Source organism: Procambarus clarkii, chromosome 55 (genome assembly GCF_040958095.1).
Source record: "Procambarus clarkii isolate CNS0578487 chromosome 55, FALCON_Pclarkii_2.0, whole genome shotgun sequence".
Lineage (NCBI taxonomy): Eukaryota > Metazoa > Arthropoda > Malacostraca > Decapoda > Cambaridae > Procambarus > Procambarus clarkii.
Window position 1 is genome coordinate 16,392,847 of NC_091204.1, and position 17,745 is coordinate 16,410,591.

The following is a 17,745-nucleotide window of genomic DNA, read 5'->3' on the forward strand; positions in this document are numbered from 1 at the left end:
CAGAATGCAGTTGTGATATACACGGACTTTGCAAAGGCATTCTATAAACGTGACCATGAAGTGATAGCACACAAAATGAGGTCAATGGGAATAACTGGTAAAGTAGGACGCTGGATACTCAGTTTTCTGTCGAACAGAACACAGTAAGAGTCAACCATATAAAATTGAGTCCAAGCACAGTTAAAAGCTCTGTACCTTAGGGTACAGTCCTTACCATTGCTTTTCCTTATTCTCATATCAGATATAGCCTCAAATACAAGTCACAGCTTCACATCATCCTTTGCAGATGACACAAAAATCAGCATGAAAATTACCTATGTTGAAGACATTGAAAAACTACAAGCAGATAATAATAAAATTTTCAACTGGGCAGCAGAAACGAACATGATGTTTAACAGTGATAAATTCCAGGTACGGTAAAAATGAGGACCTTAAACATAATACAGGGTACAAAACACAATCAAAATCTACCCATACTAGGTAAACAGCATGTAAAGTATCTGTGAAAGACGATGTCTGACAACCTAATGTTTATTGAGCATAACCAAGCAAATATTGCATCAATCAGAAAAATTATAGGATGGATTAAGAGCACTTTCAAATCCTGGGACCCCATCACAATGTACCTTGTATTTTAAGGTCCTCATTTTTACTGTACCTCTGTATCACTCATTTTAGCCTGTATCTTTGGTGGGGTAGCAAACAACCAAGGGGAAACCTGGCCCATAGTAGGAGTGAAATACAAAGCTAAGGCATACTACATGGATGACCAAAACACAACCATGAAGAGAAAGGAAATGATAAAACGTCTCCATCAGAATTGATGTCCCACTGACGGCTAACACCACTTTGCTGAAGGACAATGAGCCATTAGAAGTTTCCCCTGATGCTATAACAAAGTGAATGAGTGAGGGAGGGCAAGCTAGCTAGAGCCCTGGGTGACCTAGGCTTCCATCTAGCAGTGGGTAGACACATCACAGTCAAGAGAATTTTACACCACAGCAATGATCACTAGCCTCATCTTCCTGTGCCTAATACTCTTAAAGCAGTTGCTTGTTTTATAGTACTTATACTTTCTGGCACATTTTTTTAATTATTTGTTTATCCCTGATAACTAAGCTCTCCTTGCTTTTAAGAGAGGACCAGATTCTTGTCCTGGCTTTCAGTAGGCAAGCGTGTGTCTCAAGAGCCTGGTGTCATCCAAGTCCTGGCTCAACCAGCTCTTTGTCCAGAGAGCTAATGAGAGGCTCTCCTAGAAAATAAACATTAAACAGTACTAATATTGAAACAGGAACTAAATTCTTAATTTAGAAATATTAACTATACATATGCAAACTGCTCCAGGACTCACATCTGATACAACACTGAAAAATTAACTTATCCAAAGAGTTCCATGCTTTTCTCCTAGAACTTAAAAAATCTTACATTTAAACCTCTGGATAGGAAAATTCTAGTATAGCTAGTTATTTTGTGACAATTGCTTTTACTGCACCTTAGGGATAAACTTGGGCGGTGCTTTACCACCTGGTTTTATAGTTCGGCCATCACGGTCAGTTAAATGCATGCGCTTTGCATGTTCACGAAGCTTGTCTTTCCGTTTGAACCTTTTTCCGCAATCTGGACAAAGGAAGTCACGCCGATCTGAATGGCTGTAAAAACAGTATAATACCTGTACATAAGTAAAAGTGAAAAGTAGAGAATAATTAAACACACAGATCACAATAATATTTTTTCTTTGAAAGTGATAAAAATACAGTATTAAGTGGATTATAATGTACTTTTCTGAGTGGCACCTTGGTTGTTCCTATAAACCATAGCTATGGGTTCACCCAGCTTACTATTAGCACTCCAGTCATGTGTACTCAATTAGAAAAAAATGTGCCATGATACCAAAGAACACATCTAACCACTCTCAAACTAAATAATTAGTAACTAATTCCTACACAGACTGGCACCAGGTGACCGCAATAGCACAATCAGGTCGGTGATTTGGTCCGAGTTTGAGTCCTGGCTGGGAGGATTGACTAGGCCCCAATCCTAACTGATCCCTCTAGTTCACCTGGCACTAACTAGTGGGCGTGGCCCACTAGTTGTCTTCTACTAGTGTCTTTCCCTTCCCATGAACTATGGGAAGGGAAAGCTTTTAGCCTGCTAACAGGAGTCAGGTGTAGTCTGTTCCTGTATTCACCTGTATATAAAAAAATCTAATTTAGACCCAGTCCATTCAAAAGAATGCAGAGAAGATGGAAAGTAAAGGGTCACAACAGGGAACAACAAAGGTGCTGCTCAGAAATCCTCAGTTGCTCCCCAGAGCCATCAATAAATGGTGTGAAATTAGGTAGGTAATATGCAGAGGGAAACTGAGGCGAGGCTAATCAGAGGCATCGCACACTTGACAGCTGATCCAAGGCTACACACATGCAACTGGGATGTGGCAGATCAGGAACATAGCACAACGCAAATTGTTAAATTCAACCTCCAGAAACTCGGAGCTGACGTATCAGAAAATTACATGGCTGAGGAGAAGGCTGCAAGTGTTACACTTTTCCACAGACAATACACACAGTAGTATACATTTGTCTGGTTCAGCTTGATCACTTAGCAAAACAACTGGGAGATATGAGCTTTGAAACAAGGGATCAGAGTTTGAAGATTAAACAAATGTAATGTGAAGTATACTCAAGATCCTGAAAGAAACAATGAAATGCACTAGTCAAAGTATGATGAATAGATGGACAGACCTGACCCAAATGAGAATGGGGCCAAGCCAGAAAGCAGAGAACTCCTTCCTAGCTAGGAAAGAAGGTGAAAGCAGCAAATGCACAAACCTATCACATTAACCAAAAAACCCAGCCACCACCACAAGGCATGAAGTTTACCAACCCTGGTTTCCAAATTAGACCAACAAACACATTCTTCAGTGTAACATCTTAAAGACAGGGAAATGTCTGGATTGGCAGAGAACAAAATGTGAAAGAACATATCAAATGACCAAGCGGACTTCAACAAAATATGAGCAGGACAGAGATGAAAGAAGGCATGGCCAAACTTTTCTAAAGATATAGATGAAAGGTCCAATCTACAGGACCTTTGGTATCATAATGAGTGGTTTCCTCTGACAGATAAACCTGACCCTTGAACAACAGAACAATCACACACTTGACATCATTACTTATTTCAATTGGGGCTCAAAGTTGCTGAAGGCCTGGCATGCTAGCAGTGACTCGACTGGACCCATGAACCATGGGGGAAGAACCAAGGGGGACCATGTTATAGACATGCATTATAAAGGCAATGTGTTGAATATCAGTAACATTATAAAAGAGAGCAAAGACAACTTTATTATGATAAACATTATATTGAGGAAAGTTATGAGAATGACTTTCTGATGCATAAAATACATCTCTATGAAGATTCAAAACATCCTTTAACAATGATTATATAAATATTTTTATTAAGTCAGTTAATTATATAAGTTCAAATTATCTGCCAAATAATTTGCTGTAGCTGTACTTACCTCAGCATGTGAATCTTTAGCTTGTCACTCGAAGGCATCTCTTTACTGCAAACAGAACAGGTATGTGGCATGACGGCATGGTAAGATCGTATGTGGCGGCGAATTTTACTATACGTAGGAAATACCTGTTGGATAAATTAATATGACTGGATGTTAACATTCGTAAATATCTTAAGAGATTACAGTATAGTCAGAACTATTTTTATTAAATGTGAAATTAATTACAGCATGAGTAACATTTTAAATCCACCAGTCATATTGGTTCAGTATGCTGCTGATACATTGCTTACTTATCAGTGACTATGGGAATGAGAGATCTAGCTCTTACTGGGGCCCTGCAGCTTCCCGGAGCTTACTACGCTGATATGCTAATGCCAGACTTTGGCATCAGTCATGTGTATGGAGTTCTGTGGGCCTACTGGGGACCACGAGCCAGAACCTGGCCCCACTCAGAGAGGCATGGGGAGCAATGGCCTATAGAAACCCCCGTGTGGTTGGAAGCATTGTATGTCTGCCATCAAATGGGTCAGGCACCCAAAACAAACCCCTATTCTGGTGAAATTATTGCTACCAAAAGCCAAACAATTAGATAGAACTTCCCTAAAAGAAACGAGCAAAGGATCATGACGTCACACGTTGACACGCCATTGTCTGCGCAGCTCCCCCCTCTCCGGGAGGGGGAAGGGGGGAAATAAAAATAGAAGGGGGGTATGGAATTCTGCTGGTTGAATACTTCCAGAATCTCATCTCCACAAAGTTCGTGTTGTTATATCAGAAAGGCTGCTCCTCCTCCTCCCTGTTTATCCTTTCTTTCCTTATTACCTGGTCTTATCTTGTGAATATTGCATCCTCTATTATGTTCGTCAGTTTTATTTCCATAACTGTGAGTGCAGTTCTGCTACCTATTCTTCCAGCTCTACCCCTTTACTTGTAATGCTGTCTACATTTGTGTACCAAATTTAATACTACTCATTTCTACTGGGCTGCTTAGTTTCCATCCAGGAGAGCCCCATCCACGAGTTGAATTCTGTTTTGGGCTAGTCCCATTCCAGAGGGTGTCATTTCTGAATATTGGTCTTGTCTCTCACTCTCATTCCGTTCTCTATAATACTACTACATAGTATAACACTATAGCAGGCTGTAGTATTATACTATGTATTATTCATATTATTAGTAGTAGCAGTAGTACAGTATTATATAGTATTAGTATCATATTAGTAGTAATAGTAGTAGTATTATAGAGTATTATTCTCTATAATTCTACAGCAGGCTGAGAGCTGCTGCCACGAGGAATAGGGTATCAGCTGCCAAGAACACCCAGTGTGTGTCAAAGAAAGCAGTCCTCCTAAGGGCAAGACAGCCTATTCCAAAACAAAAATGTGATGTCATATACCCAAGGGTGAAGTATCCAAAGATCCCCAAAATTAAGGGCAAGAATAGCCAACCCAACCAGCAAAATAAACTAACCTCCCAGATGAAACAAGAACTGGCTGCCTGAAAAGTGAAACAAATGGACAGATATGCCAGGCACAAGATAGGCATTGTGGGCAGCTGCACAATTAACCCCAACAAATCAGCTACCGAAGAAATGGGAATGAAGCTACAGAGAAGAATCACTCAACATGTCCAACCCTAGGACAAGTTGCAATCCACTAACACCCACATGAGTCGGTACCAGGTACAGCACATGCACAAAAGCTTACAGCTACTTTAACTATATGAACTCCCCAAAACAGGCCTTGCAATGGTAACAAGTCCAATGCACTTCTTAGAAAGAATGCAACTCAAAAGATGAAGACTGAGGGGGAGCCCAAAACCCTCTGAGAAGATATCTATGATGGGTGAAGCAATAAAATGCAGGCCAACAAATCAGGAAAGAGAACCCTCTGCACCAAGCTGGAGTGAAATAAGAAACTGCAAAGAAGCAAGCGAGTGGGATAAAGCACTACTGTGAAACAGGTAGAATACTTAATTGTAACAAAGCAATGAACCCACATGGAATGAAAGAGCCAAGTAAAGCCAAGATCATCTAACTAGGCCAATGTTTACTCTGTACCATGCTGGGTTGCAGCTCAGCTCTGGTGCCTTTCATTCAGCCTCTATCCAGAGCTTGTACACTGAAGCAGATGTCTTATTGCTTCAGGACTGTCAAGATCATTACTGCCTTTGTGCTACCTCGCGAGGACTGCATCATCATCATTCTCGCTTTTGAACGAGTTTGGAGGATGCTCCTCCAGCGAGTGTTGCCTTTCACCTCCTTCCTTTTCTGTTCGGATGTCTCTTACAAGCTTCCCTTTCAGTCTGTGTTAGCAATGTCTCTCCTCATGTCGTTCCATCCTTATTTCTTTGGAGGGTCCCGCTTGTGAAGTCTTGCAAGTCACATGGTAAAGACTTCTACCCCTCCTATTGCTCAGAAATGCCTTTTCCTTGAACATTTTTCTTCACACTCACATTCTGTTACTCTCTACACAGATGGGTCTAAGTCTGCTGATGATGTTGGTTACTCTTATCTTTCCAGACAAAATGTATATCTGCCGCCTATCTCCGAAGGCCAGCATCTTCACTGCTGAGCTGTATGCTACTGTATCTTGTTTGCCATTTGTCGACTGCTTTTCCATCATCAGTGCTCCTTTGTTATTGTGACTCTCATAGTGTTCGCATGGCTTTGGAGTCATTTAATCCTATACATCCTGTGGTAGTTGAAATGTAGTAGGCCGTTTCTAATCTCTAGCCGACAGGTTAAGTTTTGCTGGGTTCACAACTAGATTGGTATTTCCTTAAATGAGCATGCAGACATTACCACTAAGGAGGCTATCCACATTTATCCTATTTCCCAAAAAAGCATTCCATATTTTGATTTCTACCTAATCATTCATTACTCGATCCATGGCCATTAGCAGGATCATTGGTCTTCTGATACTGGTAAACTACATGCTCTTAAGGGAATGCCTGTTCCCTTGACCTTCCTTCGTCCCCTTGTCTAAACTGCATTGTCCCTCTATGGTCGTACATCTCCTTGTTGGATGTCATGATTTTTAGGATGTTCGTGTCTTGCTTCCCGACTGTCCCTTGTTGTCGTTTGTCCCTCAATAGAATTGTTGGTGAATCCAATACCTTTGATATCGCTCACCTTATGCACTTTTGTTCCTGTGTTGGTATCCATAGTGGTATTTAGTGCCTTTTGAATCTCTTGCAAATTTGATGGCACTATGTAGCAGCTTGGTATCCTTTTGATAATCTTTTAGACCAAATATCTAATGGGTCAAAAAAAGAGGTCTGCCAACACGTGCGGTACCAGATGAGTAAGGTAGGACCGAGTCGCAGTCACTCGGGCTGGGACTCTGAGTAACCTGTGACTCCATCTAGGGTTCACCTCATTTTATATTCTTTCTTTCAGATATTATAATAGTTTGTTTCATCTTTGATTTTTGATCAGTTTTTTTTTAATTTTGGGTTGATCTCTGATCACTAAGCACCTCTTGCCTACCCAGCAAGAGCATGGGTCTCAAGAGACCTGGCACAATCCCTAGGCTTAAGGGTACCAGTGTGTAAGCACCTGGGAACTACTAATAGAGCATTTCCAGAAATAAAAAATGTGCATTTTTTTATAGAGAAAATTGAGATGAAAAATATAATTGGATAGATGCCAAAGATGCACAGTGTGCAGAGTATTCGGCATATGAATAGGATACAGTATTAACTAAACAAAATAAATGGTGAAAAATAAAGTGTCAAGAAGTAATTAGTTTACAAGAATCAAATTCTGAGAAATGACAGCTAAACATAGACACCACTGCCTTTAACATCTATTCACTTGTACAAGCAAAACAATGTTAGCTTACCTTGTTGCATGTAGGACATTCATACTCTCCGTTTACACAATGCGTAGATACATGAGCCTTCAGACTGGCCACAGAGAGGAACCCTTCCCTGCAAATGGGGCAGTCATAGCCTTTACTGCCGTCTGGGGAGTTAACATGTTAATATAAGTGTTAATCCATCAACTATGTAAACTAAATAACCTACAATATTTCTTGATAGAAGACACTTACCTAGGATTAAGTACCATTCCATTAGATCCTACATGGTGATTCAGATATGTTTTTATTCCATAATAAAAATATCCAAAGAAACCAAATTGGTTTTGTGTGATGCCGTTATTTGCATTCTTTATAAGAACTTGGATTCAATATCACAGCTGACGAAGTTGATAGGATCTCATACACATGAAAAATCACGCGTTTAATACAATGAATTGGCCCCATTCTGGTAGCGCACTACGTAGCTCCCCAAGCTACTCAAGACTCCCATTGACCTGCCAGAACCAGAATCTGGCACTTCCTTCAAGGTGAGGGGAGCATGGGGATCAGCAGTCAACCTAAATACTATGGAAACTCATCAGAAAGTCTAGATGAAACAAAAACGACTGCTTGAAAAAATTAAAATAAGTAATAGTTTGACTTGGGTGAACAGCTCCAGCTCCATCCATCAGTTTCCTCACTTATGAGCCACCAGGACAAAATGCCATGGAAAAGGCAGGACATAAGGTGGGAATGGGGGTCTACTGTGGAGAGTACCAGAAAGTAAGTAATTATCAAAAGAAGGCACCAAGCCAGGAAGGCTATGTAGCACCATTAAATGTACGGAAAAATCAGAGGGCGTTAAATATCACTAAGGATGCCAATATGAGCAGGCGATGAGTCACAATAACGTGGCTAAAGTATATTGACCAGACCATACATTCTCAAGTCCATTCAAATCGACTTGAGACTTCTGAGGAGAAGAACAAAGAAACCTCAATGGGTAAAGGGCAAACCGATTGCCACCCAAACATGGCCAGCAACAGCTACAATCAGCAGGCCAGAATCAACAGACAGGATCAGGCATGAGCCCAGTGGCATATGAGAGGACCCTGTTGAAGAGACAGAAACCCAAGGGAAACCAACTTGGGATGCACAGAGCAAAGGACATAACAGATGCAACTTATCCAACTGAAAGCAGACACCAAGATATCTCTCAAGAAGAAACAAAAGGGCCACAGACACCAGCAAAGCACCCAAAGAAAACACCTTTGCAAAACCCCTGGTCAACAGGAGGTCACTGTCAGCCAGTTACCAAACTGGAACAGACAACAGAATAGATAGAACACTAGAGTGAAAAAATGGTAAGAAACATTTCAATCCCCAACCCAGAAGGAAAATCAATACCACAAGGGAATTCACCAATGGGCAAACCTATCAGGAAGGGACACCCCAACTCATGACCAGGCCACAGCCACCACTATGAAGCCCGGGGAACCTGCTTGCTTGATACCTGCTGGATAGGGTTCTGGAAGTTCTTCTACTCTCCAAGCCTGGCCCGAAGCCAGGCTTAACCTGTTAGAGCTTGGTCCAACAAGCTGTTGCATTGAGCGGCCTGCAGGCCCACATATCCACCACAGCCTGGTTGGTTCAGCACTTCTTTTAAAAAGCTATCTGGTCCTCTTGAAGATGTCCACAGGTGTTCCGGCAATATTTCTTATACTCACTGGGAGGATGTTGAACAACCGTAGACCTCTGATGTTTATACAGTGTTCCCAGATTGTGCCTATGGCACACCCCCCCCTGCTCTTCACTGGTTCTATTTAAAGGAGGCAGCCGAGGCACAGGCAAAACACTTGACCAACTCTGATATGAGGGAGGCACTAAACAGATCAATGAATGCTCCAGAAGGCCAAGGACACCCCATGAAGAAAAAAAGGAGATCCCATGCCAAATAAGGAGGCAGACACAGCTAGCCAAAAAAAGGGCATGCCAACCACTCGGACAACAGGGCACCCAACTGTCCAAACAATAGGGGCACCACACAGCTTACAAAGGCTGACAAAATAGCTGGGTGCCGCCACCAAGGCCCCAGATGTCCCAGCCAGAAAAGATAATTCTAGATCAAGCAGTAAAGCTGAGACCCAACAAGCAGTGAAGGGAATCTAGGATTAAAATCAGAGCAAAATCAGCCCTAGGTTACAGGTATTGTGGGCGATATTAAGCAACTGTTATGCATGGCTTGCATGGAATAACTGTTTCAGGGAAACCATCACCAATTAGGTGGTTGAAGCAGCCAGCAAGTGTAGATTCGAGCAAAAACCTTCAAATCTTCAAGGTAGCAGGCAAGTTAACCAAGTAGAATACATACACTAGCCACCTAGTGAGAACTGGGCAAGTTTATGCTAGGGCTGTTCACTAATGGCCAACTATTGTTTCTATTGTTTTCATAATTTTTGTCATGTCATTCAGAAAAGGTTTGTTTTGGTTTTTCTGGACTTTATAGTTTGGTCTCATTATTTTTTGTTATCTTAGATTCCTATGCTTTCCTTGCCTCATAGAACCACATTCTGGTACTGGCCCTTGGTAAGTAAACCTGGGTCAAAGGCCTGATATGATCTCAGTACTTTGTAGTACCAATACAAAACTATTTATAAACTTAAGGGAGCTATTGATGAAGCCATCATATAGGCTTACATCATCATATATATATACATCATATAGGATGTAAGGCATTAATTATTTGGGCATTAATTATTTGCCAAGACAAGATTGTTTTTCAACAAAATGAGAAATTGAAGTCTTTGTGTGCAATACCTCCTTTTCCGTACTTTAAATTTATTCCAAAACTGTTACTGTAACAAGATTATTGTATAATCTAACACCATAATACTATTACTGTAACAAGATTATTGTATAATCAAACACCATAATACTAGTCTACAAACTCGGTACTGTAATTTATTCAATCTCTTACAGCTTATTTCTGTCTCACAGTTTCACCTGTACTCTTACTATCAATACTCGTGTGCATCATTAGACTTCAAAACTTTCCTAAAGGCTATTGCTCTGCATTGCGACTTTTTATATTTCTTCAGAACTGTACAACATGATTGCCCCTTCAGATAAAGTGCAATTGTTCCCATGGACAAGACCTTGTACAACAAAGATCTTTTCATACATCCCTGTTAGATCATACTAATGCAAGGGAGAAACTGATAAATTCTCAATTTAAGCCTGAATGACCCGAAGGTTAGTTCCACAACCGAACTACATTCCACTACACTACAAATGTTCCACTACATTCAAACCTCTTCCAAGTAATACTCAGCAATAAAGAGACTGTCAAGGAGCACTCTGTTAATTGCTTGATGGCCAGTCTCTTCCCTAACCCTAGCGATCATCAGGTATCAGCACTAACACATCAATATGATACCTTGACCATGCCCCCCCCACTTACATTTACAGTATATGGTTTTTGTGTCTTGTGTTTATCCTAGAAACTAGAAACTTCTGTTTCTAGTGTGCTATTATTGGGTCAAGTCACATACAATACTACAAGGAGAGAGAGAAAAATATGCAAACTGGAACCAGAACAGTGTTCTTGGCAAAGTAAACAAATCACTGAGCATCTCAAATGCTCCACTTTATCCCAAAATTGACAAAGAAAGAAAGCTATGTAGAGAAAAAGAAATGAGTGAAATACTGAAGCAACAGTACAATTCTGTTTTCAGTGAATCCCTGAGCACACTTTATCTAAACTAATCCAAACAAATTCTTTGTGACACCACCATTGAACCATGTATCAGATGTCACTAACTCCACTGGACTTTGAGGTAGAGCTAGACCGCAAACACTCTGCATCTGGCTTGAATTCCTGGAATTCTATATTCATCTAGAACTGCAAAAAGGGGGGGGGAGGGGGAAGAGAAAAAAAAAAGGTCAAGGCTGGTGAGAAATACTAGTGTTATCCCAGATATACTTTAAACAGCAGAGATTGTGCCACTTCACAGAGGAGGTAGTAAAGCAAGTGCAAAAAATTATAAACCAATAGCTCTAACATTACATCATAAACTTTGTTTTTTTTAATGCTAAGAAGGAAGATCACAAAACACGGGGAATCACAATCTACATAACCAGGACATCTCTCTAAATGAGTTTTTTAGCATTCTCTCGACTCTATAATCTTTCCCATTTCACAAATTACACAGAATTAGTTTGTGTACTTGCAAACCCAGAAGAATTTGCATCACAATTACAACACGTACAGGAACGAAATCCTATGCTATCTCATTATTTCATATGGTGGAAAGAAATAACCACCTCATAATTCTTCCAACACATTTGATTGCCAATCATTCAATAACTACCTATAGAGTTATCTTTTGAACCAAGACAATCATTTTTCGGTCTCCAATGATTATGCCTTGCTGGAAGGCCAACTTGTCTTTTCATTATAACGTACTTATCACAGAAATAGAGTACAACATACAGCAAACAAAAATGCTAAGGCACCTATACTAGACATGAAATTTTACTAACCAGTGTGATATTTGATGTGATTGTTCAAGGCTAAGTTGCTGCAGAACCGTCTGAGGCAAAGATTACATCGGAAAGCTTTCTGAGCTTCATTTCCATGAATGGCTGTATGTACGTCTAGGCGTTCTCGTCGTGAAAATGACTGGGGAGGAAGGATAAAATACAGACAACTGAAATGAAATTATCCGTTGAAAAATTGGCCAAAACAATATTATTTACTTCTGATCATGAAAATGGTTGCATTACTGTATATTAAAATTCTCACAAAAATAAACAGATATTTTCCATTATAAAACACAAAACACCTGTTTAGATTTAATGACATTTTACCTCATAAAAATACAGTGGAACCTCAGTCTACAAATTTCATCTGTTCCCAGAGATGGATCATAATCCGATTATTCATACACCGAAACGATTTTTCCAACAAGAAATAATGTAAATTGAATAAATCCGTTCCACGCACCCAAAAATATATTTTATACAGAATACTTCTCATTGTTTACTATACCTAACCTTCATTGAGGACTTGTTGGTATATGGAAGATGGTGAGGAAGGGGGGGGGGGGGAGGTGGTGGTAGTGTTTGGAAGGGGAGTTCCCTTCCATTATAACAGCAGGCAGTGATGACATTTCTGGAGTACGCTCTCTACTATGTTTTGCAGGCATACCACTAGGACCTGCTTGTGGCTCACTCTTGCTTGTCTATGAATCTTTATATAAACACTTGTTTTCTCAACATTTGTCTGTAGTGAGACATCACATTGTCATTAAAAAGGTTAATGCAACAGCCTGCTACAGCTTTATCTGCGAGAGACTTTTCAGCAAAAGTTTGCAGTTCTTCCCATACTGCACACGTTTTCTTAATTAATGAAGAAAGGACATCATCTACTGCCTCTTCCTACCCTGAAGAAATTTTCTCAGCTGTCTTTTGTTGCTACTCCTTGCGAAGGGCTAGGAGTTCCTCAGTAGTCAGTTCATCACTTTGTTCCTACATATCAGCACCATCCAACTCTAACCCTAATCTCAAGCCCAGAAAAACAATTTCCTTGACAAGAGGGAGAGCAGCTTCAGGCTAAAACCCCCTCAAAGCCTCTTTACCACCGACTTTCTTGGGATCCATGGCATGATATACAACATCCTTTCTGTGGAACGCCCCGTCGGCTCCCTGATGGCTTCAAAGAAGGGAGTCTGCTGGATCGACTTGGAAGCCTCGGCGAGAAAGAGAGGCTCAATCACCTCTGTGCTCATATTGGAAGGGGCAGCCCTTGAAGCCAACCGAGCTTCACCCCGATCTAAACCCTACCCTGAATCAAAGCCTCAGGTGTTTGGAAGCAGGGTTAACCACGCCCACCTGGAAAGGAAGAGGAGGCACGGACTGAATCATGGCCGAAGCAACCAACGTCCCCCAAATCCGAGTCCCTAGACCCCAAGCTCTGGGGCTTCCAAATGGGCAACCAACATGGCCCGTTGCAAGAGAACCATTCATGCAATGCGGCAGCTGCCCGATTCGGTAGATCAGATAAGGGATGAGTAAATTGGAGCACAAGTGGGGAATAAGTCTCACAAGACTCCGGGTCATTTGTGTTCCATACCCAATAGGCAACATGGCAGAGGCAGTATGGATGATTGTCACCCTGAGGCAGGGGTGACTATTAACCCTCAAAATTGCACAAGGCAAGAGTGGGCTCAGAAGAAGTATCCATGGTACAATCAAACCCATAGGGGGGTTTCCAGGGCGTGTAGGGTGAATGAGCCTCACAGGAAGCCCAGGCACTGGGGCCAGCGAAGCCAGTAAAGCCTGTCGATGCAGGCAAACCGACCGCAAGCAGGCGCTGTAAAGGCAACAGAGGAGTACCACCAATACACCCTAGGTGTAACCTAATGAGGAACTAGGCAGAACTTCTCCAAGGACCTGGCAAAAAATGCCAACAAAAAGAAAAACACATGAAACCCCCGAAAACCCACAACAGCCAATCAAGCAGTCTGAGAAAAAGTCTGTTGCCGTGTAATACCATATGCAGGCTGCGCCAGCTGTAGTGTGCCCCACCAGCTGATAAACACCCCTACCCGTGGCAAGGCAGAAAGCCCAAGACCCCCAGCTTAACCCCAACGGCGAGGACAATCGCAAGCAAGGAAGCCCTCTAACCGGGAGTGTTTCCTGAATGCCCCAAGGAAGATAACCCTGACCACCCAAGGGCAGTACTCATGGAGCGCCTAGGGAAGGAAATTACGCAAGTGTAGTTACTGGACGAGAGCTACGCTCGTGGTGTCCCGTTTTCCCAGTACTCCGTCGTATAATGTTTTGAAACTACCAATGGTTTTGGCCTCTATCACCTTCTCATCGCATAGTAAACAATTAAGTGAGGCTTTTGAATACTAGTGGCCTGTAATTATTGTCAAATCACAATTTGGTCTTTCCTGCCTGTGTTCGAATCAATTTCTAAATAACATTTCCAGACATAATAGCAAAGTGAATTACAATATACTTTGAGCTGTAGCAGGGACAAGCTCTAAGCCAGTACAACTATACAGCATTGGAAGGGATATTAGGAGGAGGAGCTGGGACAGGATGGAGGAAAGGAATGGTGCCCAAAACTACTTGCCCCATCGGGATTGAACAATTACCTGTAAGAAGTGAGGTCATCACTATCTACCAGTCCAAGCGGTTAGAAAGGTGTATTTGATAAATAGATGTACATAGAGCATTATATTTTACTCCTATATACACTACTCAATCAGTTTTATTCAATTATGTGCACGAATCAAGTTCAACACAATTAAATGCATAATGTAAACTAACAAGTGAAGCCAGGAAAAAAAAAAAAAAAAAAAATATCCAAGAGTTAGTGGGTTAAAAAACCATCCAACTTGATCATTCGAGCCTTTTTACCACGAGTCGGCACGCTACATCTAGCGCTTACACATCCACTGACCATTCCACCCGGCTACTGTGCACACCTTGCATAATCAGAAAAGTTTTTTTTTTTTTTTTTCCATTTTCTTGCTGTTTGCATATAAATGCTTCATTAGATAAGGAACAAATTATTTACTTTTCTTTTTTTCTGAAGTGGCACTCATTGTTCAAAAGGTGGAGGAGGCCAAAACCGTTAGTAATTTCAAAGCGTTATATGATGAAGAGTGCTGGGAAGACGGGACATCACGAGCGTAGCTCTCATCCTGTAACTACACTTAGGTAATCAACTCAGAGTTGATTAAGTAAAGTGTTTGTTAAATCCTCTCTGTGAGAGTTAAAGTGTTCAAGTCCATACAATGAGGCATTAATCGAGATATTAAATGAAAACCTATTACAGTATATGAACAAATTTAACAAACCCACAAGGTATCCCACCCCTACTAGGGATATCTAATTCCTTACTTTATAACAGAAGTCACACTTATAAGGCTTAGTTTGGACTGGGGGGAAGAAGCCATGATCTTCAACATGAGATGACAGTTCCTTCTCAGTCTCAAAAACCTGAAAAATAGAGCATTGAGTATAATGAAACATCCCACAAGTGGTTACCTAAAGCTTATACACTGGTACCCCTACAGATCAATTTAACACCAAGCATCTACAACCTCACAGCCTACTGGGAGCAGGTACAGTTGAGTAAAAGTATTCCTTTACCCCTCAGTTCCTTGGAATGTGCAAAATGGCAATGCCCTATTTGTTGTAGTAGTAGTGGGTTAGATTATGAATGAATAGGCATTTTGTAACAACAATTCTCATTTGTCAAAACACCACTCGCTTGTTACATAATTCTCTTTGCCATCTAAACTTGAACAACAAATGTTGGTTTGGTGCACCAAGAAAAACCTCTCCTGAAGAAGACCAGCTAATTCTTGAATGCAACCATCAGTCTCCCTTTATGTTATTATATCTGAGCTTTAGAGTATACTGCATCTTGACAATAGGGTTACTAGTAAAGTCCTTTTCAACCACAGCCTACCACATACCACTCATTTTTATACCAATATTTTACCATGATATATATAATTGTTATTAATGGCAATGTCTTCTCACAGACATAGTAACTTAGAATAAAAACCCCACACTTATGTATTTGTGTATTTTATGTAAATATTTACACCAAGTCTTTTGTACTCTGAGTGCTTTATCAAGGTCTGAATACATGGTTAGGATGAGACTAACCATACACTCAACAGATTAGCTGTTGAGATGTAAGTTTTGTTCTATCCCTATAATCAGACCTTCATACACCACTCACTAGAGTTCAAAAGACTGTAAATCTCTACATAAAATATACAAATGCATAAGTGGAGTTTTTTTATCCTATACTTTTAATTGATAAGCTGTTGTGATGTACTAAATATTGTTCACCACAATTAAGTATTACAGATTTTACATCATTCTACAAATTCTTAAAAATATGTTGTACATAGATAACACACCTTTATACATTGAGGACAAGTCTTGTCCACGTCCTTCAATGTAATGGTGGAGGCATCCTTCTGTTTTATATCAGCCCGAACATGGGAATATTGGTGTATTCTAAGCATCTGTAATAAACAGTAATTAAATTGTAACACAGTATTAGAAAAAACTCGGCACCGAATATAATGAAACACCTCTTTCTGTTGACCAAACCACACACTAGAAAGTGAAGGGATGAGGACGTTTCAGTCCGTTCTGGACCATTCGTCTCTTTCTGGTGGGACAATAGTGGCCCCCTGTTGGTAAGTGCCTGGTTAGCTCAAACCAGGCCCCTTGCAAGTCATTCAAAGCCTACTGGAGACCACAGGGCAAAGCCTGCCCTGCCCCTCCTCTAAAGAGGTTCAACTAGTGGGAGATTTTTCTAAGAAATAAACCAGCAAAAAGGTACAGCAATACAATACAGACAACAGCCACCCATATCTAAACACTTCTGAAAACAAGGCACCAAAGTGTTGGATCATTCACCTACAAATAGAAACTGCCCATTGCCAGGTGACAGCACCAGGAGATCCCTAGTGATTGCAGTGCAGCTCCTTTCATGAGATGACCAAAGGCAAAAAACTGACACCTGAAAAGGGGAAGGGAGGGTCCTGAGTGTTACCACAAACCCACCAGACAGAGATGGTTCATTACATTTAACAAGTGGTTTCCTGGGCATAACTAACTTCATGGTGGCTCCCAGGTGTTATCTCACCAAAGGAAAAACAAAGGATAGGGAGAGACTAGGGGTAGATGAGAGCAGCAGCCAAAAAAACACTGAGGAAGGGGAAATCAGTGATAGGTAACCCAACTTATTGTCACTCAAATCCAGCACAGCCCCAGCACATTACTAAGATAACAAGCAGCCAAAAGCTTGTTAGAATACAAGTAAAAACCCAAGCCTGAATATCAGCCCAAGACATACTCTTCTTAGTAAATACAATGGATATTGTTGCAAACTTCTGCACATCATGGACTTTAGTCAGCCTGTGGTTTAGGATAAACAGAATGACAATGACCCAAGACAAACAGGTCTTTGCTAAGGGGCCAAGATCACCAGACCAACAAATAATGTACGAAGTGGAACATCCCAAGTTACACATAAAAAATGACAGACAGCCACAACCGTACCAAAGGAGTTAGAGAATTGATACGACAAAATAAAACCAAAGCCCAATCCATAGTCCAAGAAGGCTCAGGAGTGTGTGCATGCAGAGGTAAAATATAACTCATAAAATAGCAGCAATGAAATGTCAAAGCTTAATGGGAACAAAGCTGCTCTACAAGCACTGAATAACACCAAGGGACAGCAACTTCAACTTTAGAGCCCATACAAACATTGCCACACCTGGAGAATGACTGAGGAGGTACAACAGTACTGTCAATCTGTAATTGGACAGTTACTACTAGCAAATGAATTCTCTAACTATAGTGTGCCTCATTTTCAAAGTT

The 17,745-nt window shown here is 40.9% G+C and overlaps 1 protein-coding gene across 3 annotated transcripts in view; it reads right to left on the reverse strand.

Moving 5' to 3' along the window:
* The window catches only part of LOC123755358 (uncharacterized), a 54,069-nt gene that overhangs the window by 6,770 nt on the left and 29,554 nt on the right, over nt 1–17,745 (reverse strand). For 2 of the 3 annotated variants that reach the window (XM_069305508.1, XM_069305507.1), the window contains exons 16-21: nt 16,272–16,379; nt 15,235–15,333; nt 11,860–11,998; nt 7,360–7,481; nt 3,518–3,642; nt 1,493–1,649 (exon numbers count right to left, since the gene is read on the reverse strand). In XM_069305508.1, coding sequence (XP_069161609.1) covers nt 1,493–1,649; nt 3,518–3,642; nt 7,360–7,481; nt 11,860–11,998; nt 15,235–15,333; nt 16,272–16,379 — 750 coding nt within the window. Of the gene's footprint in view, nt 1–1,492; nt 1,670–3,517; nt 3,643–7,359; nt 7,482–11,859; nt 11,999–15,234; nt 15,334–16,271; nt 16,380–17,745 lie in introns of all 3 variants that reach the window. The other variant, XR_011222954.1, reaches the window with a different exon arrangement.